We start from the raw sequence: 25,888 nt of genomic DNA, 5'->3' as shown, positions 1-25,888 counted from the left end.
GATTTTTTTTTAACTTGGATGTTTTGGACAGGCTCCCAAAATACAGAGACGCTGTGGGCTTCCTTTGCATTGCCTTACTCTTCAAATGGCATCTCTGATGTGGATTAAAGCCTTTCTTTTAAGTGACATGAGTGAGTCATGGTGAGTCTGGGACAGAAAATAGGAGTGTGGATCATGTGCATCTCACCTAAACACAAATTGCTCGGTTTCATAACCATTTTGCTTGGCCCTACTGGGCTTGTCAGAGGGCCAGCGCAGTAATTAGAAAGGAAGACTATCGCAGATCCATACCTGGTGGGCGTTTGCATGTAGCCTCTTACCGTGTGAGTCTAGGAGTTTACTTCTGGGGAGATGCCCTGGGCCGGGCCGTGGAAATGCTGAGAAAGCAAGTGGAGGGAGGCATCTTGTCCTTGGAGAGAAGAGTTGGTGCTGTGTGTTGAGAAGAACAATCACCTTGGCTTCTCCAGTAAGAATAGATGGGCCCGCAGTTAGATTGTAAGCTCTGTGAGGGCAGGAACCAGATGTTGTGTGTCTTTTGTATCCTTCCTTGTGCCTCGCACAAGGCTGGCGAACATCTGGAATAGCCAGCATGCAATAAATACTTAAACGACTTGGTAGAAAAGAAGTCTTGGTTTCCCTCTGCCCATCTGAGGTGTGACACTTAAATCGGGAGCTTTATGGAGTCTCCCCTCCCCCCCTTTTTTTAACCAAAAACCTGCCTTCTGATCCTGGCCTTCCCTCCCAGGATGTGGGGAGTGAGCCTGACTCATGTGCCCTGCTACTGGTGGCAGTTTCAAGGTCGCACCCTACAGGTGACCTTGGTTATGTCTTTTGTCATCATCCCCCGTTTCAAGTCAGAGTGGAAGCAGCAGCATTTGGGGGCTGCGAGGCTAGAACAGAGCAATCTTCTCCGGTCCCAGACCTGAACAGTTTCCATCCTCTGGAAACTGGGTGACCTCCTGAACACAGCTGCTGGTAGTGAGGTTTCTTTTTCTCCTAATGGAAATGGATTCTGCCACTCACATAAAAGGCAAACACACGGGAGAAGTCATTCCCTTGGAAAGACTGGTTTGGTGAACTGTTGGCCATTGGTGGCAAACTAGAAACGACGTTTTTATTTCTCCCTCCCTCCCCCTCCTGAACATTTCAGAGTGACCAGTGGTTGGACTCTTGGCGGCGCTTACCCTGAACCTGAGTGTTAGGGGAGAGGGAATCTGCCGTTGCGGTTTCTGGAGCTGCTCATAAGCAAGAATTCCCTATCCTGATCAAGGCTTTAAGCCTAAAAGAAAGCAGAAATAGGTATGGATCATTTGTGTGTGTGTGAGTGTGTGTGTGTGTGAGTGCACACACGTGCCTTTGTGTGCTCCTGTGCGTGTGCGTGAGCCTATGCGTGTGCAGGGTGGGGCGGGTGTGGACTGGGAGGGGGTGGTGTACCTTCAGGGTCCTGGGCCGCTCAATGTCAGGGTTTCCCTGCCTTGTAGGATGGGTTTGCAAGTGATTGTGATTCAACCATACAGGCTCCCATTCCCATTTTTTTTGAGAGAGGAAGGTTGGCTTGGTAGTCATCTTCCCAGTTTAAGGGCACCAAAAGACATTTACATGTTTTGCTTGTCAGCCTATCAGAAAACCCCAGTCTGACAGTTTAAATACAGGAGTCCCAGATGGTCACTGGGAGGGAGGGAAAGGGCGAGGCTGCTTGGCCCTTTGGTGCACCCTTCTTCAGAGAATATGATGAATGGGATTTAAAAAGGGCCTTTGGAAGGTTAACTGTGGGGTCAACTTGTCCTTAGAACAATTGGAGACCAGGTAGCAGTAATCATGCAAGAAGTGCAAAAAAGAAGAGAAGATGACTTTTTGCTATCTACCATACACATCTTCTGGCCATTCCCTGCACAACTAAAGGAAAGGGGTCATGTTTCCAGAGAGATTGGAGGCTGTTTACTATCATAGAAATCAGAGCCTGGGAGCCAGGATTCCAGAATTCTCATCTAAGAACCCGAGGCTGGCTAGTTTGACCTTTATTGTGACTTTTTCTGTGACATTATGCCCATTCTCCAACACCGCTTAAGATCCTTAGAGTAAAACTTTTATTACTGAACATGAATATTGAATTTCAATACTTCACATGACAGATTGTGTCCAAAGATTTTATGAGCCTCTGATGAATTTGTGTGTCCTATACCATGCAGAGAGAAAGAGAAAGAGAAGGAGAGAGGGGTCATCTACGACTAATTTCTCGGGTGGGAAAATAGAAGACAAGAAAATAGAAATGATTTGCTTAGGTTACCCTGTAAATCCACTATCATTATTAGAATTTGAATCTTGAGTTGTCTTACCACCGACACCTGTTTTACTCAACCCATATTTCTTCCTTAAGAAGAATTAGTGGTGGTGGTGGTAGTGGAGGGGGAGGGATACGGTAATCGGACCCTTTCTAGAAGGGTGACCTTCTAAATTTTCAATTTCTAAATGCTGTCAGAGGCACACTTCAAATTAAAGAGGGCTTCCCATTTAAGTTCCTCCTAGCCAACAACAACAGCAAAAAACCTCACCAAAAAACCCCAAAAACTCAATGATTATTCCTGGATGGCTGAAAGAGAAACTTTGTCAATAGCAGTTATCTCAAGCCCTTCTCTTATTAAGCCAAAGAGAATCCAAAATGGACAATACAAAAAGGATTTTTGTTTTAAAAAAGGCTATCTTTCAGAGTTTTATGAGATCAGAGAAAATGATTTGCATCAAGTGGGGATCATTTCTACTAAGTGCAAGCCAAGCTCTCTTCACCTCTTATTTATTTTAGTTATTATTTGGCATTTTGTAGCTCCCTTCACATGATGACCTGCTTTACAGATCCTGCCTGTGGGGTAAATTCTCCCTACTGGCCTGTCCCCAGTGTCACGGCCTTAAGAGTTGGATTTTTCATTTAAATAGAATACAGAGAGGTGAACTTTCTGAGTAAGGACCTAGGACAATTGCCCTCTCTGGTCACCCTACCTGACTGCTCCAGGTCTCCCCAGTTCTCTTAGAAGTTAAGTCAAGATTGTCTATTTAACCCAAGCTAAAAGCGAAAGAGGAATCAGTGAGGCCTTATGCCCCTATGTTCCTCATCATATCAATGCTAGAGCCAGGAGTCACCAAACAATTAACCTATTCATTCTAAATTCAATTCTCTCCTTTGTCTCTCGAGTGGAATCCTCACCCCCAAATACCATTTTCTTCCCCTTTAGAAGAAATGATTTATCCATCAACTGGGTGTTAAGCTTCCTGTTTCCCCTTCCCAGGTCAAGGGCAGCCCAGGTGCCCAATTTCTCTCTCTCTTCACAAGGCACCACAAGCAATAGAGATGAGAAATTCTGAAGAACAGCCAAGTGGAGGAACCACAGTGTTGCAGCGTCTGCTACAAGAGCAGCTTCGCTATGGCAATCCTAATGAGAATCGCAACCTGCTTGCCATACACCAGCAAGCCACAGGGAATGGCCCTCCTTTCCCCAGTAGCAGTGGGAACCCAGGCCCTCAGAATGATGTGTTGAGTCCCCAAGATCATCACCAACAGCTTGTGGCTCATGCTGCTCGACAAGAACCCCAGGGGCAGGAAATCCAGACAGAAAACATCATCATGGAGAAGCAGCTTTCCCCTAGAATGCAGAATAATGAAGAACTCCCAACCTATGAAGAAGCCAAGGTCCAGTCCCAGTACTTTCGGGGCCAACAGCATGCCAGTGTTGGAGCTGCCTTCTATGTCACCGGAGTCACCAACCAGAAGATGAGGACCGAGGGGCGCCCATCAGTTCAGCGACTCAATCCTGGGAAGATGCACCAGGATGAAGGACTCAGAGACCTTAAGCAAGGACATGTCCGCTCCTTGAGTGAACGACTAATGCAGATGTCACTGGCCACCAGTGGAGTTAAGGCCCATCCACCTGTTACCAGTGCTCCCCTCTCCCCACCACAACCCAGTGACCTCTACAAGACTCCCACAAGTTCCAGTGAATTCTACAAGGCCCAGGGGCCACCTCCCAGCCAGCATAGCCTGAAGGGCATGGAACACCGAGGTCCCCCACCAGAGTATCCCTTCAAGGGCATGCCACCCCAGTCTGTAGTGTGCAAGCCCCAAGAGCCAGGGCACTTCTATAGTGAGCATCGTCTGAACCAGCCAGGGAGAACAGAGGGGCAACTGATGAGGTATCAGCATCCCCCTGAGTATGGAGCAGCCAGGTAAGAGAGTTCCCTTTCTGTCATTTCCTGGCATCCCCAACCAGCTTCTGCTGTGTGTTGGGAATCTGAAGGGAAGGAATGGGCAGGTGTTTGGTATAACAAACTCTGCAATGCATGGCCGGCCCCTGGCTTAGTAAATTTCCTGCCAACCTGGATTTCTAGCCTCTTCAGCCATAATTAGTGCTGTTATTAACATTCCCTTGACCTTATAGGTTGAGCATGGCCCCAACTGCCTAATGGATGAACAGGAGCGGAAGTCTTGATTTCTACAGCTACATGCTGTCCTGTCTCCTGGGATTGTGAAGGAAGGGTCAGTGTTGCTCTTCTTCTGAATTGTTAAGCCCTTCCTGGAGGAGCAGAAGCAAATTATATTGGACTTCAGTCTGGAATAACCTATCGCTTTCAGTTATTCCCTTCCATAGTACTCTCCTCACTTCTTTTTAGGAACGAATCTTTCTGCAGAATTCCTATGATTCTTTTGGACACTAAACAAACACCTAGGTATTAACTGAGGGGGGAACTGGATATGTGCAGGTTCAGAATGTTACTTGCCTTTGATGTCCTTACAGTTCAAGGACAGTTCAAGGACTGCTTCATCTTTCTTCCTTAGAGAGTTTGTTAGTTGCCTGTCACGTTTTTGTGACATCTATGCGACATCATGTCCCATAGAACTTTTGGTCAGTTGCCAAAATGCGGAAAGAATCAGATCCCCATGATTTCTTTACCATGTGTCATTATGTTTCATATTGTCCAGTTATTCCTAAATGTACGTTTGCATTATTCAGAGGCCCATTGTCCCCCATCGCTGTGTCAACCGGACCTTAGGATGCCGTGATTCTGTTTGTTGTTTCTTTTGTTACTGTTTGGGCCTTTTCTCTGATTGGTAGGAGTTCAGGATATGGAGTAGAGGGGGAGGTTTTGACCATGGCCAACAATGATGGCAGTTTTGCGTGGCATTCCTGCCCTGTTACCATGGGCAGTTATGGGTGACCGTGAGGTTTGAAGTCCCTGGACCTAGGGGGGCCTTTTCCCAGGTTAGGCCTGTGATCTCTTTGATGTGTAACTCTTCGCCTCCTATCTCCTCACTTACTTGGGAAAGAGCCACTTGGCTTGAAGTTCATTGGGTGACTCAGGAGAGAAGGCAGGCAGGGGGTCAACTAGGGTGAAGGTAAGAGAATGCACCTGGCATTTCCTGGTATTTCGTTTTTTTCCCCCCTCCAGGTCCTGTTTTATAGCCAGAAGCAATTCACTTTGGGCTCCACCCATAACTTGGCCAGTTTAGGACTTTTTTCTTCTTAACCCAGGTTGATATCCTAACCTTTTTCAACCCCTTCTGTACAGCTCTCAAAGGGCAGGAGCCTAAGTTCTGATAAGTGTCTTAGAACAGGATATGGGGTAACAGACAGGGCCCTTCCCGTTTAAATGAGAGCAAGAACCGATTCCCATCTGCCCAATGAAACGGAAGACCCGGGGCGGGGGGGTGGGGGTTGGTCAGTTGGACTGCTTAGCTTAGTGGAAACCCATCCAAGCCAGCAAAATGTCAATGAAGCTGGGGATTTTTGTTTTGCTCTTCCCTTCAACACGGAAGAGTCTGTGGGACTCTGTCCCTTATGTGGATGGGCTGACGTCTTTTGCCTTGTGGGAGGGGGAGTATGTTGGCTGGGGTGTGGAGCAGAATCCAAAGCCCCGCTTAGAGCAAGGCCCGCCTTCCCAGGAAAGCTATTTTCAGAACTCATTCACCAGTATTGTTTGTGATCTGAAATGACTCCCACAGTGTTTGAAGCTAGATGGAAAAGCCCTTTGATCTGCCTAAATAAATAATAAGGAGCCCAAAGAGATTTTTTTTTCTTCTCTTACTGATTAAGCCACTAGAGAAATTTAGCTGCATATATTTCACAGGAAGATACTTGTAGCTTCTCTTGCCTCCCATGTTATCTGTGGAGCTCTCTCCCTATCCCCAGAAGCAGTAGAGCCCATGCTGATTCCCCTCTCTTGAGCAGAATTTTAATACACAGGTTAGCTCTATAGTTTTTTCCCTCCTCTATGGGAGAGGAAAACAGGGTACTTGATATGCTTGGTGAATAATGTTCCTCATCAGAAGATGCTCTGTGTGAAGTTTGGGTCTGCATCAGACAAATTCTGGCTATAAAATTTCTTTAGGACCTGGGGTGAGGGAGTGGCACCCATTGACAAATTACTGGTAAGGGGAAGTAGTTGAACTGCTTTCCAGAAATGGACTGCTTTTAGGTGGTGACACATTTTTCCTCCTTTATTTCCTTGAACCAACTTGCTAGACACTTTGTGAGTGCCTTTCCAAGTAACTGCCGCTAACATCAATTAGACGATGAAATTCTTAGTTCTTAATCCATAAATTACAGATCAAGAATGCACAGCAAACTCTTTGAACAAATCGCTGTTCAGAAAACCTTTGTTTGCTTTTAGAGGTGCAGTGAAAGGCTAGAGATTGGCTGTTAGAATTAACAAAATGTTATAAACAGTCTTTTTTTTATTACTTCATCTTCCCTGTGCCCTCCTCCCCGCTTGAAAAATAAATACCCCGAATGCCCAGAACTCCAGATGGGAAACAAGGCCAAGCCATCTGAAGAATTAAAAAAATTTCTGAAGCTTTGTCTTTCTAAGTGCTGAGCCTTTTCTGCATCTGGGGTTTACACATTTATCAACTGCTTTTAAAAATTAAAACCTTTCTGTTTGTAAAGCAGCCACTTCCTTTCAGTTGTTGAAATCATGCCCAGATCTGAGGTTTCTTGAAATCCTTGCTTAGTGGAATCTAAGGGTGACCTAACTCTGTAGTTCAGAGCCGAGCTGGTTGTGCAAGAGAAACAATCAAGAATTTGCAGCCCTCTCCAGGATTCACAGATTCACGGTCACAGAGCCTGGGAAAGGCAGTTTCTGTGGGGAGAATAAATTGGGTTCCAGGCTGTTGGTGGCACCTGCTCTGGTGAGAGTGTGCATGTGTGGGTTTGCACACGTGTGGGCCAGGATTGTGTGGGGTGTGGGGGTGTGGGGAGGGGGCGGGGGGGTGTGTGTGACTGAGGAAGGCAGGGGCTCCCTGTGAGGTGGCAGGGTGGAAGGTGCTGTGTCAGCTCCATGGACCGGCTTTTGCTTTCCCTTTGTGTCCTCACAGGCCGTCTTCCGGAGGGAGTCCCTCCCCGCCCCCCCCCCCCCCCCCGGGGAAGGATGCTGATTTTTTGGTCGTTGGTCTCTGCCCTGCGTTTATGCTGTGTCCTCCCCTTTCCCACCCAGTCCCAGGGGCCCAGGTTGTCTTGGGAAGGAGCTGGATGAAGGGAGGGAAGGGCCCGAGGCAGGTCAGGGCTTCCACGGGAATCACGTGATTCTATTGTCTGCTGGCAACTTTCTGTTCCTGGTTAATATGTCAGCGGGAAGCGATTCACACTGCTGTGCCGTTGAAGCACTTGGGGAGCGCACCGCTCACCCAGCTGCCACCTGTATTATTACTGTCCTTACTATTACTCTTATTATTTCATCTTGAATGTACTTTTGCTTCTTCTGGCATCCGCCCCCCACCCTCTTCCCCATCCCTGTCATGCCTCAGTCCCCTCCTCTCAGGGGGAACTTCACAGGACTGTTAATACAATCCTGCTTTTTTTGTGGTGGGTGGATGCTGGAGCCCAGATGGAGTTGGTTGGCTGGAGGGCTTTCTCTCCTTTTGTGACTGCCCAAGCCTTGCTTCATGTTTGCAAACCTGCCAGGGACGGACTGCCTTGGTTTTCCCAACATCATAGTACACTGAAATCTGCTTTCTTTCCCAGGCTGGGGAGCCCAAGAGGGGCAGCTACCTTGTCTCTGTTATCTCTAAGTAGAGCTCAGAGTCATGGCCAGAGCCACTGCTGTTCTGGGCTTATCTGACTCCAGAGACTTCTTCCCGAAGACCTTGTGGTCTCCTCCTTCCTGAGGCCCCTGGGAGGCCGTGTACTGTCCAGGGCATGGAAGGGCCTATCAGCCTCCAGGCAGGAGGGAGGCCAGTGGCCAGTCTGTTTGAGAGAGAGGCTGGACTGCTGATGGGGCCCAGAGGAGCTGAGGGGAGGAAGCCCATTTCAGAACTGGGCATTCAGTCTTTAAAAGAGAATACCTCCCAAGCCCGGGATTTCCAAATCGTGGCAACAAGGATGAAGATTAATTTGGCCATTTTTCCCTTAAATTTTCAGAGCTGGATTGGAGAATATGAAATTTAAGCCCCTCTCTTCTGCCCAAGAGATCCAAAAGCCTTAACAAATCCAGTACATAATATTTTAACTCTGGGAATATATAAAAAATTATAATAGTTCTTACTCAAAGAGGAGGGAGAGCACAGTGTCCATTTTACCCCTAAGGAAACTGAAGATCCACAGTACAGAAAACGGGTTAAGACTTCCCCAAATAAATTTATAAGTAGCTCCTAGGCTTTTGATTGGACAAGTGTTTTGAACATTTCCAAAGAAAGGTAATATGCAGTAGCAACTTTCCAGGTGTAATAATGGGAACTGTGTAAATTCTTCTGTCCACAAATAGGTCGCATGCCCTCTTCAGTATTCAGCAATTATTGATAGTGTTGTGTATATGGAATTGTAAGAATATGAGTACAACAGAGGCATCCATGGGACTGAGATACAGAACTGAGGGCTTGAGAAGATTTGAGGGCTCTGGCAAGCATCTGGGTTATTGGGTAGCCATCAGCAAGTATTTGGAATGACTTTGCAGCCATAAAAAATCCCTTACAGTGAGGATCTCTTGTTGGGATAGATATATGAACAATAATGATAACTGAAATGTATGTGGGAGGGATGTGCTTTAGCTTCTGGAATGCCAGTTAAAAGTTAATTGCTCCTAGTGATTTGTCCCAGTTCCACCATGAATTCTGTGCAATGTAGTGCAAAGATTAAATGAATATCCCATAAGTAAAATCCCTAACAGGGTCAACCTATCTTACTGGAAGGTAGATAAGAGACTCTTTGTAATTCCTGTAGAGCTCAAAAATGAGAGGAACCCAGTATTTTTGTAATTCATTGGTGACCTCAGGAACAAAACAGGCTCATGCAGATTAAGTAACATGAGCAAGGTTACACAGCCAGTAGGCAGTAGAAAAGGTCTCAAAATTCTGTTGGGATCCAAATCCCATGTTCTTAGCCATCTGTCTTCCCTGGATTGAGAAATATCAACTGTAGGACAAGCATCCACAGGATGTGGGAGTATATGAGGTTAGTTGGGCATGGGCTGGGGGATGAACAAGCTTTTCGTCTTCAGTGTATACTTCCAAATATTCTTCCTGATGGTGGAGATGGTGAAAGTGATCCATTTACTACTGTCCTTATTTCCCTTAATGGCTAACAGTCCAGTAGTAGGTACAAAAATAGGAGAGCCACATTAAACAATGTACCGAAGTTCTCTTTCTGGAACTTTCGATAAGAAATCGATTGGGGATCTGAACATCATTGTGTGGAAGTCAATGTATTATGGTAGTGGAAGGAGCAGAAAAATGGAATTTGGACATAGGGGTTCTACCCTGGCACTACCAATAAGTCATTCTGTAATATCTGACAGATTGCTTCCTCTCTCTTGGACTCCAATTTCCTCGTTTGTCCAGTGACAGAGTGGATTAAATTATTTCTTGAAGGCTTTTCCAGTACTTACATTTTGTGGTCAGGTCATCAAAAATAGTATGACAGTGTTGCCTGTAAATCCTCTCCAATTCTTGGTATCATCACTGCTAATAGACCTTGTTCAATTATTAAGTGTAATCAACAATAATTATTTGGTGTCTCTAACATAATAAGGACCTACACATCCTCAAGTAATTTTCTGTGAATATATGAATTATGAAAGAGAGTTGCCAATAGTGAGAAGAGGACTAATTTTGACTGCGGTTTGCCATTTCCTTGTGGGCAAGTGGAACACATTTTCTGAATTTGACCCTTTACATGTGCTGACCACAAACAGAATGTCAGAGGTTTTGTTTAAAATGATGATGTGAAAATTACCTACTGGAAGACTCATGTACGTCACTTAGATTTTTCACCAAGCGACCCTGGAGGACACCTGGTTCCATCCTCCTTGGGATCACACCTCCATCAGTCACTCACGGGTCAGGCCTGGAAAGGGCTGTGGAGCTCTTTGCAGAGATTTCCGAGTCTAACCCTGCCTGCTCCTCATTTTGCAGGTCTCCTTGGGGGCGGGGGGCGGGCCCCGGAAGCCCCCTCGTCTCACTTTCTCGTGCCCTTCTCCCCCAGTGCCACGGGAGAAAGCTTAACCTGAGCATGTAAACCGTGTTTTCCAGGCCGGCGCAGGACATCTCATTACCACTGTCGGCCCGGAGCTCACGGCCTCACAGTCCTACTTCTTCCCTCACGTCTGGGGGTTCCTTGTCCTTGCTGCAGTCTCCGCCAGCCACGAGATTGTCTCCTGCCCAACACCCCCTGGTCCCAAACCAAGGAGACCACTCAGCTCACCTGCCTAGGCCTCCGCAGCATTTCCTCCCGACCCCGGCTCACCAGAGCGATCATTACCGGCTCCCTCAGCCCAGCCTGAGTCAGCCGCAGCAGCAGCACCACCACCATCACCAGCAGCAGGCCGGCGAACCCTATTCAGCTATGCCTCGGGCTCAGCAGTCCTCCGCTTCCTATCAGCCAATGCCAGCAGACCCATTTGCCATTGTTTCCCGAGCCCAGCAGATGGTTGAGATCCTGTCAGATGAGAACCGGAGCTTGCGGCAGGAACTGGAAGGATGCTACGAGAAGGTGGCGAGGCTGCAGAAGGTGAGGCCTCCGTTTCGGGCTAGCAGAGTCTTCTCTCAATCACGTGTTGCCTAGAGATGTACGTCTCCACTCGCTGGTGCCTGCGTGACTTACACTCGGGTCTTCTGGAGTCTTGTATCTGAAGGTTAGATATGGACCAAACTGGAAAAAAGCCTTCTGCCTGTCTTCCTAGGAGGAGTCACATTTTACATTTATGTGGGGGAGAAAAGAACATATTTGTACAGTTTTCCCAGATTCCATAGCCCTAAAGAAAACGTAATTGTTTTCCAGAAGGCCGAGAAACTTCTTCATAGGGTCAAGAACACTGGCAATGCCTGTGTAGATGAGGGTCCTGCCAGCCTAAAGACCTTTTGTCTTGATTATATTTTCCCTCGTAACTGAATTTGGATCTTAAATGTAAAACCATAATTCCCACAAACATCTCACCACTGAAGTTAGATCGTGCCCTGCTTAGAACACTTTTCCAAGTGGGAGTTCTCATAGTAACTTTTTCAACACCTCTTCCTTTGCCTCCTCTTTGCTTTGGTTTTTCCCTGCAGCTCACATTCAACATCTGCTGTCTTTCTCTGGTGTGTGTGTGGGGCAGGAGGGGCTTAGCACCACAGCTGGGTGACAGGTGACAGCCCTAGGCTGAGGAAGTAGAAAAAGGAGTGTATGTTCCATAGAGTTCACATTCTTCCCTGGGCCCCTCTTGTCTCCTCCAGCTGGGACTTTAGCTCTTGAGTGCCCTAACCTAGGAACCTTAGCTCTTGGCTTCCAGTGGCTGTCCCTGAATAGGGTTATACCTTTGGCAGCCTCTTTGCAGCTTTTGTCATTGTGGATCTCGTGTGGTTTGATCTCCTGACAATGTGAACTGTTTGTGTTTGGGGAGGTGAGGGTGAAGGTGTGGGAGGGGCGGGACATTGCCCGGTTTTGTTCAGCAACTCTGTCCTTAGGAGACACCCAGGAGTGGAAATTTCAGGGGCCTGAATGAAACTGAGAATTTGTAAACACCAGATCTGGGTCCTAAAGTAGAGGAGGGCTTACTGTCAGCTGAGTATTTTCATGTAACAGAAACACCCCCCCTCACAGTGTCCCCAAATCCGGGTGGGGTATGTTGGGGTTCAGAGAGGACTGTTTCTCTGTGGCTTTACCCCCAGTTTTCCATTTTCTGCCTCCTCTCATTTAACTATATGCCCCACTCCCAAATCACATCGGTGCAACAAATTAATCCTACTCACGCACTAAAAGCAGACTGGCCCAGTTTGGCTGATTGGGTTTAACTGTTGACACCCCTCCCCAAACTCTATTCAGGGTGGCCCCAGCCCCATCTCCGATGCAGTAATCAGGAAGGTGGGTGACAGGGAAGAGGAGTGGAACAGGATTTGTGGCATTGTTGGTTGTTGCTTGTTCCCCAGCGAGGGCCAAGATCCCTCCACTAAGTGTAACTGAGTGCTGGGGAAAGTGAAGGCTGACCCGATGCTGCAGTGGATTAGAGGTCTAAGTGGGGTTAGAAGAGGAAAAGGGAGATATGGGAGATACCAGCTGGTGCTAGAAAAAAATACAGAAGCCCGAGGCTCATGAGGGGAATAATGAAACAAAAACCCACCACCACATCCCTCTTCCTTGCCCCCACAATCCCCAGCCAAACCAGTGGGTCTGCCTTTCTATGACTTCTTTTCCTGGAAGAGCCTGTTGACAGATGTAAAACTCACCCTTTTGGAGGGTACAATATTCTACACGGGGCAGGGAAGAGAAAGATTGGTACAGATCTCGAAATAGTACTCTGAACAAGGTGAGCAAAGGGCCTGCTTTCCAGGTGTGGCATTCTTTCTGTGGGGAACTGGAAAGCCTTGCCGTCCGTCTAAAGGCTGCCCAGTTCAGACTAATACCAAGACTGCTCTTTCAAATGGAAATGTTTATTTTCTGTCCCCCGCACTTGAATTTCATGCAAAAGCTTTATCAGGCCCAGGCCTTGCAGATCTTGTCTCTAAATGCCATTCACTACCAGTTTTCACCTTCTGTGCTGCTATCTTGGTGCCATCTGCAAGGAGAAAAACACTCTGGAGCCTGCTCTTTTCTGTGGTGTAAGCCTCATTTGTTTGCAGGCAATCCTGCCTTGGGCATAATTTTGGAGCTGGAAAGGTGGAATCTGAGTTGTTTGGTAACCCCACCTTTCCTCCAGTCTCCCACTGGGGACCTGATAGTTCTCCCCATAAAGTACCCTGAGCTTTGTTAAGGAGGATAGTGGGAAACTGAGAAGGAATGCAGAATGGTTGCAGGAGTCAAATTCAATTTGCAAATTGCTGAATAGGCCATGGGGTTTATTTATCTTATACAAATTATATGCAAATATCTCTGTAGTTATTTCATGTGCAATGAAGCTGTACTGGTTACAGAAAGACTCTGGAGTCTAATTTCTTAGTTTCTTCTCGATTCGGGCTGATTTGGGGCAAGACCCTTTCTCTTCGAGGTTTTGTGTGTATGTTTTTTTTCTCCCCCCATTTTACAAGATTTGCAGTGGTATCATAAAACATAACTCCGGGGGCACCTGGGTGGCTCAGTGGGTTAAGCCTCTGCCTTCGGCTCAGGTCATGATCTCAGGGTCCTGGGATCGAGCCCCGCATCGGGCTCTCTGCTTGGCGGGGAGCTTGCTTCTCCCTCTCTGCCTGCTGCTCTGCCTACTTGTGATTCTATCTCTCTCTCTGTCAAATAAATAAAAAAATAAAATCTTTAAAAAAAAAAAACATAACTCGGATCATGAATTTCCGTTCAAAAATCTGTACTGGTTTCCCACTGACTATGGGATAAAGTCCAAATACCTGGCGTTAAAGCCCTTTTATGATCTGACTCCAGTCTGTCTTTACAGCCAGATCTCACCAGCTTCCCTCCGTGTACCCCACAGAGTCTAGCAAATGAGACGACTGGTCATTCAGGGAATACATTCGCTCGCTCAGAATAGAATACCCTTCCCCTCACCTCTGCTCATTGAAATCTGACCTAGCTTTTAGGATCTGACTCAAAATGCCACCTCCTGCCTGAAATTGGTCTCCTCTCCCCTCACCCCAACCAGGAGTAACCTCTTCCTCCCTTTACTTTTGTAGCGCTTACTTCTACTGCTCTGACTAAGGCATCCTTCTCTTTATTCTTTTACTTGATTAGATTGAAAGCTCCTTGAAGGGAAACAGTAATGTCCTCATTCATGCCTACACACCCAACGGGTATTTAAAAAATTTTTTTTATATTTTATTTGTTTATCTGACAGAGATCCCAAGTAGGCAGAGAGGCAGGCAGAGAGAGAGGGGGAAGCAGGCTCCTCGCTGAGCGGAGAGCCCGATGCAGGGCCCGATCCCAGAACCCAATCCCAGGACCCTGGGACCATGACCCGAGCCAATGACAGAGGCTTTAACACACTGAGCCACCTAGGCACCCCCACCCCCACGGGTATTTTAACAAGCTCTGTAAATATTTAGCCCTTGGTAAAGGTTTGTTAGAGTGAACTGAACTACTGGATAAGGCCGAGGCTTTGAGTTTTTAGGGTTCGCCTCTGCCACTAACTTGATCTCAGAAAGGTCAGTTTCACTTTTCCCTGTGCTAAAATGGGGAGCGGTGTCCTTGTGAAGGCAGATAGCAGGGCAAATAGAAATAAACTTGTGAAAGCCCTCTGGACACTCTGAAATAATGTTATTGACATACTGTATACATTATTAATCATATTTTCAAAATTAAGAAAATTCTTGTGCAGAAATTAAAATCATTTATAACTGTACTTATGAAATTTATTTTCTCCTACCACCTTCTCTGAAGGCAGAAACCGTATTTGTTTTGAATCTGAGGGAATCTCATGACCCTGTGAGTTGGTTGCTGAGCTAGCTGAACATTGACTTTAGAAATCCTTCTGGGGGTGCCTGGGGAGCTCAGTCGGTTTAAGCATCTGACTTTTGGTTTAGGCTCAGGTCCTGATCTCAGAGTTTTGGGATTAAGCCCCCACTGTGGGGCTCCGTGCTCAGTGCAGCGTCTCCTTGAGATTTACTCTCCCTCAGCCCCTCCCCCGACCCTGTGCCTGCGCAATAGATCTCTCTCAAGTTAAATAAATAAATCTTTTTTTTTTTTAAGAAATTCTTCTGGGAAACTTTTCTTATCTGACTGTTATGCAGGCCTCTTAGCCATCTGTAAAGCCCTGGGAGAAGCTGTTATTAAGGATTTGCATATATCCTTTCAGACCATCTATCCCATTAAGCTCCTACCATCCCCACTATCTTTCCTTTTTTTTTTTTTTTCTTTTCCAGGTGGAGACAGAAATCCAGCGTGTCTCGGAGGCGTATGAGAACCTTGTAAAATCCTCCTCCAAAAGAGAGGCCCTGGAGAAAGCCATGAGAAACAAGCTTGAGGGTGAAATTCGAAGGATGCATGACTTCAACAGGGATCTGAGAGGTGAGGGACTCACTTCTGAAGCATTGGCCAAGATGGCGAAGGGAAGGGCTGAGGAGCATACATTGGGGCTCTCAAGGCTTGTCCAGCCCACTAGTATGACTAGTAAATTGCAGGGCATAGACCAGGCTAGATTTTGGGGCCGGCATCAGAACTTGGTCCCAAGCTTGCTTCGTGAAAGTGGGATGAGCTGATGTGTTAATCAGGCAGTATCCCCCCAGGACTCCTGGACCCACCTGGCTTGCCCCCACAATCCGTGTTGCCTCTCTCCTTTCTAGGTTTTGCAGAGGTCTGTCTTTTGGCCATGCAAACTTGAAATAGTGATGTCCTCTGTTGTTTCTGGGACTCCCTCCTTTTATTTTTACCCTAACATGATAATACTGGAGATGGTGAGAAAAGACCACCTTAATCACCTTCAAAACTGATGACCTTGGGAATGTTATTTTCTGTCTTTGAATTTAAAATGTCTTGTTGATAAAATGAGACAACTGAACTAGACACTGCCCGTGGTCCCCTTCTAGCTTTGATGTTACATGATTTTAAAGACTTCATGATAACTTTGATGCTCTTTTTCCTGGCAAATGAAAGATGTCATATATTCAGGGATAGATTGCTGCATCGGAATTAAGAATTCTGCACTTTGGTTTAGTGAGGGAGGGGTGAAAGTGTTAAGTGCTCACCTCCTCCTTCCCAACCATGGTTGAGATTTGTTTGGGGCTCCACATTTGTGAATCTGTGTCTGTGTCACCTATTCCCTGGTAACAAGAAGAAGCAGGCTTGTTTTGCCCAAGATCGGTATTTAGAGAGCAAACACCATGTGCTTGGAAATTTGTATATGGAGCCCTGTTGATTGTCTCTGAATTCCACAGAGCGTCTAGAGACTGCCAACAAGCAGCTTGCGGAGAAGGAATATGAGGGATCAGAGGATACTAGAAAAACCATCTCTCAGCTCTTTGCAAAAAGTAAGTCTGAAAGCTCTGGCAGCAGGTATTAATGTGTGGTTGGGAGCCAGATGTTTAAAAAGGTTACACAGATCTGCATATCCTCCTAGAACAGCCAGGACAGAGCAAATGACATCTCAGGATTCTCTTTCCTGTTCAAGCATCTTGTTCTTTTTTCCTTCGAGGCCAAGAAGGCTGCTTGCCACATTTAGTCACATCAGCATGGCTCCCTCTGTATTAAACCAGAGAAGCCCCTTGAAACCCCTGCTTTTGTCACGGCTAGCTGAAAAGGACCTTAGTGAACATGGGGTCTCTTAATATTGGCGGGATTTATTGTTGAAGGCTCCGTGGGCTGGCTGTGGTAGAGACAGGATTAACGTGCAGGATGGTAGCGTTTGGAATACCTAATCCGCACCTGCGGCTCCCTTACTTAAACACCCTGTATTATATCATATCATTCCATATTGGCCAAGGGCAAAGGGAGCTAGAGGAAGACCACTGCCATGGCCTGAGCTACTGACTCTGGTCGCCCAGTTGGAGGATGTGGGGGAGGGCAGAACTACGTCTTCCCCATAATAGTGTTTCCTTTGTCTGGAAATACTCCAAGGACCGTGACAATGAACTAATCCTCTTCTTTATCGGTCCCTAATAGACTCCACCCAGCTAGACAATGCCTCATTCTTTGCAGTTACCACAATAAAACCGGCAATAAAAACTCTGCAGTGGATTGAACCCATAGGGGGAAACAGATGAACTACCCTCACTCAGCATGTGCCCGTAATTGGTGCTGCCGACCCCCAGCCTCCCTCCCTGCGGCTCCCAGCTGGAGTAGCGCACGGAGGGGACTTGTCAGGCCCCATCTTTGCTGGGCCTCCACATGACCCTTTCAAGTCATTCCGTGCAGCTTCCAGTCCGCTTTTACAAGTTTGTTTGATCTTCACTTACAATATCTCCCTCCCTCCCTGGGTTGCTCTGTGGTGCACTGGCCTCAGAAGTGGGGCTTTTTTCTTCCTCATTTCCCTGAGCCTCCTGTTCCTTTGTCTGTTTGTCTCAGAGGGAAGAATGCAGTTTTTCTGGTATAAATTGTTGCGGAGTTGCTCTTGGGGTGTCACGGTGCCCCTGGAAGCTGGTTGCCTCGTGCAGAAGGTGGTGGCCTCCCAGGATAAAACAAATCAAAAGAGAAAATGTATGATTCTTGCCCCAGGTCTACTAGTTCATACTCCTCCTCCCTGTGTCGTAATGGTATTTCAGGGGTCCTGGGAGCTCTGCTACTGGTTTATAAAATGCGGGAACTCAGTAGATAAAAACTGTATTAACAGCAAGGGGAAAGGCTGCCACATGGTTCTAGAAGGGAAAAATGGACTCTACTTAACAAGCAGAGAAGAGGGCATGACTTGTGGCCTCTTAGTTCTTTTTGCCTTTGGACATCAACAGGGTGCTGCGTGGTTGGAACTGTGGCAAGAGGCAAGACAGCCCTCTTGAAGAGCCTCCCCGGGGAATGGGCTCCACTCATCCTCGAGAGGCCAAACCAACGCAACCCTAGAAGAAGTCAGTCTGGTTAGAAAGAGTTTAGAACAGCCTGGCCGTAAGCATGGGTTCTGCTGTGTATTCACTGACTAATTGTGAGACCTGGTACAAGTTACTCAGGCCCTCTGGGTCTCTTGTCTTTTCATATACAAAATGGAGAACAGAATAACACTTTTCTTGCAGGGGAGTCCTTCTGAGGACTAAGAGTACACTACTTGGTAGGTAATAAGTAGTCAACAAATACTCATTTCTTTCCAAGGTACAGCTGAATAGATATGTAATGTCAGAATGGGAAGGAAGGTAAGGCTGCACTATTTAACCTAGGTATTATGGTCTGCAGAGGAAGGGCACTACACCTCCAAATGAGAATCAAAACTGCTCTTTTGAGTTTTTGGTATGAGGTCTGCCCTAGTTAAAAGGGGAGGCACCTGAAAGGCAGAGGGGATGACTACACTTGTCTTGGTCTTCTCTCCCGACGATGCAATCCAGGACTTATACTTCGGTTGGAAAATAATGTTAGGAAAGAGTGGGATTTGGAATTTTACACAGTTTGTGAGATATCATTTTTAGATTGATTTAGTATACTGTCCCAAGATAATAAGAAAAACTCCGGGGGGGGGGGCTCAGTGGCTCTTTTGCTAATATAAGACCACTTGAAGAAATAAAATTGAAGAAACAAGCCTACGTTTTCTTCTGATGTGTGTGTATTCTTTGCATCATACTTTTCATCACACTTTTTACATCCCCTTTCACATTACTTCTGCACAACAACCACTGTTAAGTGACTTTTCTGAATTTACATCGCAAGTTGTTGGTAGGTCCAGTGAGAGAGTCCAGATCTTGGGTATGCTGGTTCTTTCAGCTGTGTGTTAGACAATGCTTAATAATGGGTCTCATTGTCAGTTTTACTCAGGTAAGGTTTTGAGCCAGCTCCGGAGTGGCAGTAATGACAACTCTTGTCTTGATAGATAAGGAAAGCCAAAGGGAGAAGGAGAAGCTGGAGGCTGAGCTGGCCACTGCCCGTTCTACCAATGAGGACCAACGGCGACACATTGAAATCCGAGACCAGGCCCTGAGCAATGCCCAGGCCAAGGTGGTCAAGCTGGAAGAAGAGGTATGTGTAGTTTCCTTAAGTAGCATATGAGGCTGAGGTGGGGAAAAGTTGGGAAATCAAGGGATCAAGGGTGCTGGGGACTCCCCACTTTGGTGAACTGGCAGCTACACAATCCCCCAGTAGAAAGTACCATCTGCTACTTCTTTTTTTTTTAAAGATTTATTTATTTATTTATTTATTTAAGAGCATGGACTAGAGAGACAACACAAGTGGGGGGGAGGGGTGGAGGAATAGGGAGAGAGAGAAACCCAATCAGGTTCCCCACGGAGTGCGCAGACTGACTCAGAGATCTATCTCACAACCGGAGCCAAAATTATGAGTTGAACACTTAACTGACTGAGCCACCCAGGCGCCCTGCCATCTGCTACTTCTAGTTATAGCTGTGCTGGTGTGAGTGGACTTTGATTTCTTTTCTCTTTTCTGCAAGTTCCTTTGGCTCCAGAATAGAAAATCACCAAGGTCAAGGAGCAATTTCCCTTTGCTCATTCATCTAAGAAGGTGGCCACCCCCCTCCAAGTTCTCACTGTAGACCTAGCCCTACTTCAAGCCTGTGACCGATATATACTTTTTAATTCCTGCCCTTATAGGGCTTTAAAGCTTTTTTTTTTTTTTAAGAAGGGCTAAAAAATGATTCCATAATTTTAAAGTACTCCAGGGATCTTAACATCAAAATGGTCCTTGCCTTCCCATACTCGGTGGGAAGTTGGTCCTCTTAGGTAAAAATTAATAAGATAAATGAAATTTGATGGCTATGCCCCTTGTCCCAGGATTTATTTTACAGATTGGTTTTGAAATAGAAGCAGTCTCAAACAGGATGGGACCCAGGGACAATTTACAGTTCGTGGCAGGCCAGGAGCAGTGCCCTGGTTCTTCCTGGCTAGGTTGTAGAATGTAGGTATGTGGTGGGGTAAAATTGTCACTTTTTTTGTGTGCAAGGATGGAGTCTTTCTTTGACAATTACAGGGGCCCCCAAACTACTAAGCATATGATAAATATGTATCTGATTAGTCTTGATGTAGATGTTACTCGATTGCAACACTGAACTGTGTTCATGTGAAATGCAGGCAGTGTTGCTGCTGGCCTGTCACTAATTAATCTTGCCTGTCAGTTGTCATTGTATTGAAGTACTACTAACTCTTCGATGTTTTATACTTCAGGGAATGGGTCTGTTCCAGCAAAAATTGATGCCGAAGTGTAACTTGAAGAAAATTTCATATCTCGCTAACTATTCTAAAATTTGAATTCTGTTTTAAGAGAAAAAATAGCCTCCATTGTAACACTGGAAGCCTTATAAAGTGGTGACCAAGCCCTCAGCACTGTAGCTCTTTTATGTATGAGCTGTCCTTCCTACCTTCCTTCATTGCCTGCTTCTTCTCCCTCAGTAAGAATGGTTCTAGTTCCTAGAGATCTGACTTACAGATACCCTTTGGTTTTGGGGGTAGGGATTAAAACACTTGTTGGAGGGGCACCTGCATGGCTTAGTCAGTTGAGTGTCTGACTCCTGATCTCAGCTCAGGTCATGATCTGCAGGGGTTTTGAGATGGGGCTCCACGCTCAGCGGGAGTCCGCTTGAGATTCTCTCCATCTCCCTCTCCCTTTGCCCCTCTCATTGCTTGCCCTCTGTCAAATGAATAAATCTTTTAAAAAAAATGCTTATGGGTTGTGGGTTCATAGATTTCCAGTAGGTAATGTCACCTAACCTATATTATCCTTGACCTGATTTGCTTCATCGTTAAACTTCAGGTTGGATAAATTGGGCTCATGTCCTGCTTCTTGAGCTGTCTACATGTGAAATACTGCTAAGTTTCTTTATTGAACATGAGGAATGCTTGTGTATGTCTGGTATCCAGACCTAAGGAGCACACCCTTGAACCTTTTGCTATACCTCATTAATGCTTTTCCTTCCCCTTTTTTTGTGAGGAAATCACAGAGTAAATTACAGGACAAGGATAAGACTGTATTCTTTGAGAGAAGGGAAAACTGAGAGACTGGCTGAGAAGTAGCTTGCTGGTGGTCACATGGCAAGTCTTGGGTAAAGCCAGGAATAAAACTGGAATCTCATGACTCTTCATTCCCTACCCTTGCTGCTTGTCTCCCTGTCTGAATCATCCTTTGGTTCTATTCCCAAAGAGAAAATGTGGGCGCTTGTTCAAATTTAGTAACCCCTGCGTCTTTTCATTTAAAAAGAAAAGGTTTCACTCATAGGGCCCCTCTTTTTCAACAAGACTGTGAGAAGCTTGTCCAGAGTGGTTTGAGATTGGACTGTATACACAGCCCTGCTGCCTCTCCAGGAAGGGTGCCCATCCAGTAGGAGATAAATGGGGACAAAGACTCCACATCTATCTTGGTTTGCTGTGTCCTAGGGCTCAGTGGTAACTGGTTGTTAATCATGAAAATAATATACAATATACATCTAAGGAGAGGATGTTAATTTGTAGTTCCCACTGGGCAGCCCTCTCTGCAACAGTTGCCTGAAATATATTTCTGGCTTCTGAGGCTTTTCTGGGCATTTGTTCCAGAGATTTTTAGGATTTAGATTTCTAGGGCCCTGCCCCCGAAACACACAGATTTACGATTTAAAAAAGAAGTTCTGAAAATTGGGCTAGGATTCAATCATGGCACCTGGTGGCCAGGTATCTTAAATGAGCTCATTGATTATTGTTAATTTTTAGTCTTCACCCAACTTGGACTTTTGCTCAGTCTGGTCGTTGGGAAATCTGAGTTGCTGTTGCTAAAGGAGGTGCAGCATTTGATGGAGAGAATGGGCCAAGAGCCTTCTACCCAATGGAATCACAAAGGCAGAAGTCATGTAATGTCTCCCATACTCTTAAGCCTGGTCACCTCTAGCACATGTAGGGGCTTGAAACCATGTCTCAGGAAAAATCCACTGATTCTTACTGTCTTTTCTGTCTTAGCAGCCTATCTGACCTTGGTTTGCACCTGAGTGGTGGTTGCCTTATCTCCTTTACAATATTCAGAGGAAAACATTCCTTATCCTTAATCTTAAATACAGGAATTGATTATTGAACTTTCAAGCTCATCTGCTGCGACTCAACCTCCATTAGGCTTCTTCTGTCTGGGGTAAAATTTTTAAGTATGGAACATTACGGAAGGTAGCTCTGGAACTAATCTAGTAAGGAATCTTCCGTGTTCACAAAATTAGTTAACATCTCTAAATCAAGGAGGGTATTCAGGAATAGAAAATGTAGTTCCCTATCTGGAGAAAGTCCTCATTTAGATGCTCTTCAAATTCATTTCCTTTTTCTAATCCCATTAAGTCTCTTGCCCATGGTACAATTCACTGTGCTCTAAGCTTTATACAGAAATGTGCCTCAGGCTTACAGAGAACCTTTTCCCACAATCACAGCTTCTTCCTCTTCCAAGCTCAGCACAGATTCTCTGATGGACCTCGCTCTGTTGACATCTGGGGAGGTATCTTGCTGGAAGGGGATAGCACTTTTACTAAAGGAGAGACCTGGTTTTTTGGTGATTCACTATATATGACTCAGGTCTTGCCACCAATCTGCAGCCTATGCAGCAACTAGCAGCCAAGGTAAATGGTGCCTTTCCATCCTTGCCCTTATCTTTCTGGACACGTAGGTCGTGTTGAAGTGGAGGCCCATTAAACTCCAAGGCAAAAGAACTCTGTCCACAGCAACCATGATATTCTTCCATGCAAAGGGACCTCCCCCAACTTCCCTCCCACCCGCGATGCACACTACCGCTAATTTGACCTCACTGGAGAGTTTCGACAGATGCCTGGCATATCCACTCACAAGGCTCAAGGCAGCTCAGACTCCTGGCTGGCTACTGTCTTATGATGATCCAGAGCTGAGCCACTGCTTGGGTAATTGTTTCAGGAATGGTGGGAAAAAGGCCCTGGCAAGATCAAAGAGGGAAGATGCTGCGGGTGGGCTGCTTACTGAGCAGAGGGCCCTGGAAGGGAGAGAGCAGAATGTGGGAGGGCTGGCAGAAAAAGTCAGTGAGCCTTGTTCTTTGGCTTTAGGCTAGGATGACAGCCACAGAGATTCAGGGAAAAGGGGCCCAAGTGTTAACCTTTTCTGAACTACAGTAGCTGGTGGTGATTTAAACATCACACTGATAACTCTTGATGCCCATGCATTTTCCAGTGTCCTTTTGCTGCTCCACTCAATTCTTCAAAACAAAATTCATGTTGTTTCCCTTCCATTTCCACCATTATTCTTTTATGGCTGGTATTTTTTCTCATTTGTAATTCCCTTGCTACTTACTTGATTTGTCATTTTGGTTTTGGAGATGGACAGTTTTCTGCTGTCACACTTATCCATATAGTACCATAAGAAGGTCTCCTTTCCCAGTACTGGAGGAAGATGTACTAGGCCTAGACATTTATGTTTCATCCAAAATCATCTCCAGGCAATAGCACATTGTGTGAGTAGGTTAAAGTCACACAGTAGTCATGATGGATTATAAATGTGGATGGAAGATCTGAGGTTACTAATTATGTGTGCATTTAGAGTATTGATAGGAATTCAGTTAAAGTACTTTATCTACCCAGGATGGATTTTTGGCTTATTTGAAGGGCATTTCATCTAAGGATGACATTTCCCATATTTATGGCAGTAGTTTGTTTTTTTTTTTTAGAGAGAGAGTGTGTGTGTTGACGGGGAGGGGGGCGGTGAGAATCTTAAGTAGGCTCCATACCCAATGTGGAGCCTGACAGAGGCTTCAGCCTCATGACCTGAGATCATGAACTGACCTGAAATTAAGAGGCAGACACTTAACCCACTGAGCCACCCAGGTGCCCTCGCAGAATATTTTTTTGAAGTAGGTGTTGTTGCACCCAGTGTGTTAAAAAATTATGTCCCCACCCCAAATAAAGATTGAGTGACCACTGAAAACTTGATTTTCTAAGTTTTTCCTATGATTTTCACTTTTTAAATTCCCAAATGGAAGCCTTGTATAATTTCTTTAGTCTCCTTAACAGAATGAACTTCATTCTCTTGGTAGCAAGTTTCTAGAGGTGGTTTCTACTCTTCAGTTCTTTTAATATCCACCAGTGGACCACAGCCTCTTGGCAATGGACAGAGGCAGCTTGCTAATACCAGGGTAGTGTTACCAAATTACTTCAGAGGGAACTCTTACTTGGAGCCAGGGGCTCCTGAGTAAGGCTAAATCAAATTACACAGAAATTACTGAAGGCTCATGGAGCAACATATGAACTAGTTTTACAAAGGAGAGGAGCAAAGAAAATACACTTGAACTGTGACATCGGTGACATAGTGAGTGGAGTTGTGGCAATGGACAGGAAGATGAAAATCAAACATAATGAAGGCTGTCCTCTATGGCACTGCACTTACTTCTGTGTGACCAGTTTTAGTGCCTTCTAGCCAGTGAAGTAAGTGTATGCCTATGATGGTGTTAGTCTAGCCAGTAACAATAGCCTAACCCCTCTACCTATCCATCTGTATATATTTTTTTATTATTTATTAAGACTTTTCAGAGCAGTTTCAGGTTCCCAGGAAAATAGAAAGTAAGGTATGGAGATTTTCTATCTACCCCCTGCTTCCACAGCTGCATAGCCTCTGCCATTATTAACACCACCCACCAGAGAGGTCATATTTGTTACAGTTGATGAGCCTATGTTCACACATCAGTGATCCAAGGTCCATAGTTTATGTTATGGATCACTCTTGGTATCGTACCCTCTGTGGGTTTGGATAAATGTATAATGACATGTATCGACCATTATGGTATCATATAGAGTATTTTTACTCCCTAAAAATTCTGTATTCTGCTTATTCATCCCCACCCCCTACATGATTTTTTTAACTTTTCAAAAACATTTCCAAATCTGTATTGTATCTCCCACCATGAACCTTGCAACTTTTGTCTTCTTCTGACAGATTAGGAAATTAAAGTGTAGACAGATTATATAGTTAGTGATAAATCTAGGATAAAGCCCAGATCTCTTAATTCCAAAATATCCTGCCCTACACTTTGTCCACCAGTACATACAAGGAAAAGGTCAATGATTAAATGACTTCCTTGCAAATGGCTGAGATAAATGGGTAACTGGGTAACTTTAGGGGTCTGAGAAGCAATTTTGTATATAGCCATCTTTTAAAAAATAAATTTGAAAGACGTCCACAGTTGTTGGAGGGAGGGAAGGGATGCCATCACGTGGTATTCATTCGCAGGGATCAGATTTTCCTGAGTCAGAAGGGGGTTAAGAGATCTGCCAAATGCTTGGGAATGGGTTCAAATTATTGCAGAAGTGCAATGGAAAAATATGATTGATTGAGCTCGAGAGTATTTGCCCTATTCTTCATTGGATTGCCTTTCTGCTGTTCCTCCCACTTTGTGATTCCCCTTTAAAAATTTATCTCTGAATCAGAGTGACTTGAAACCCTTGACTTGCCAGACAAAGTGAATACATTGATGAATGTGTATTTATTCATATATTTGTAGTGTTATAGCTAAACTATGCTATGCTCATTTTTATTCTTCTGTTTGACAGCTAATTAATATAACTGGTTACCAAGAGTGTAGTGAACAATAAACTAGAACTAGGACCTCAGAGAGATGCAAAGGAGTAGAAGGTCCCTGCCCTTACGGGGCTTATAGGATGCTGCTCTCCAATGGGGCAGGGGCTTCGTCTTGCTTCCCATTATTACATCACTACTGCTCTCCGATGTAGAATAGGGCCTGACAAATGATAAGCATTCAGTAAATATCTGTTGAATGAATGAATGAATCCATACATGAATAAAATCTTTTACAGTGACTGCTAATAGAGTATACATTATGAGAGGCTTTTGAGAAAAGCAGCAATCAGGGTCAGTTAAGATTAGTAAAGGAGAAACTCCTGGAGAGTTTAGTGATACGGTGAGGGGGGAATGAAGAAATGATCAGACTAAAAAAAGAAAGAG

General features: G+C 45.4%; 1 protein-coding gene across 1 annotated transcript in view; it reads left to right on the top strand.

Annotated features, from left to right (window-relative positions):
* AMOT (angiomotin) overlaps positions 1 to 25,888 on the top strand; it is a 62,522-nt gene that overhangs the window by 13,729 nt on the left and 22,905 nt on the right. The window contains exons 3-8 of the mRNA XM_080794737.1: positions 1,151 to 1,299; positions 3,282 to 4,215; positions 10,508 to 10,985; positions 15,254 to 15,398; positions 16,265 to 16,357; positions 18,832 to 18,977. Of these exons, the coding sequence (XP_080650863.1) occupies positions 3,344 to 4,215; positions 10,508 to 10,985; positions 15,254 to 15,398; positions 16,265 to 16,357; positions 18,832 to 18,977 (1,734 nt within the window). The 5' untranslated portion in view covers positions 1,151 to 1,299; positions 3,282 to 3,343. The remainder of the gene's footprint in view (positions 1 to 1,150; positions 1,300 to 3,281; positions 4,216 to 10,507; positions 10,986 to 15,253; positions 15,399 to 16,264; positions 16,358 to 18,831; positions 18,978 to 25,888) is intronic.

Source organism: Martes martes, assembly GCF_963455335.1.
Source record: "Martes martes genome assembly, chromosome: X".
In the NCBI taxonomy this organism is placed as follows: Eukaryota; Metazoa; Chordata; class Mammalia; order Carnivora; family Mustelidae; genus Martes; species Martes martes.
Note: the sequence above shows the minus strand (reverse complement) of the source record. Positions and strands in the feature narration are given on the sequence as shown.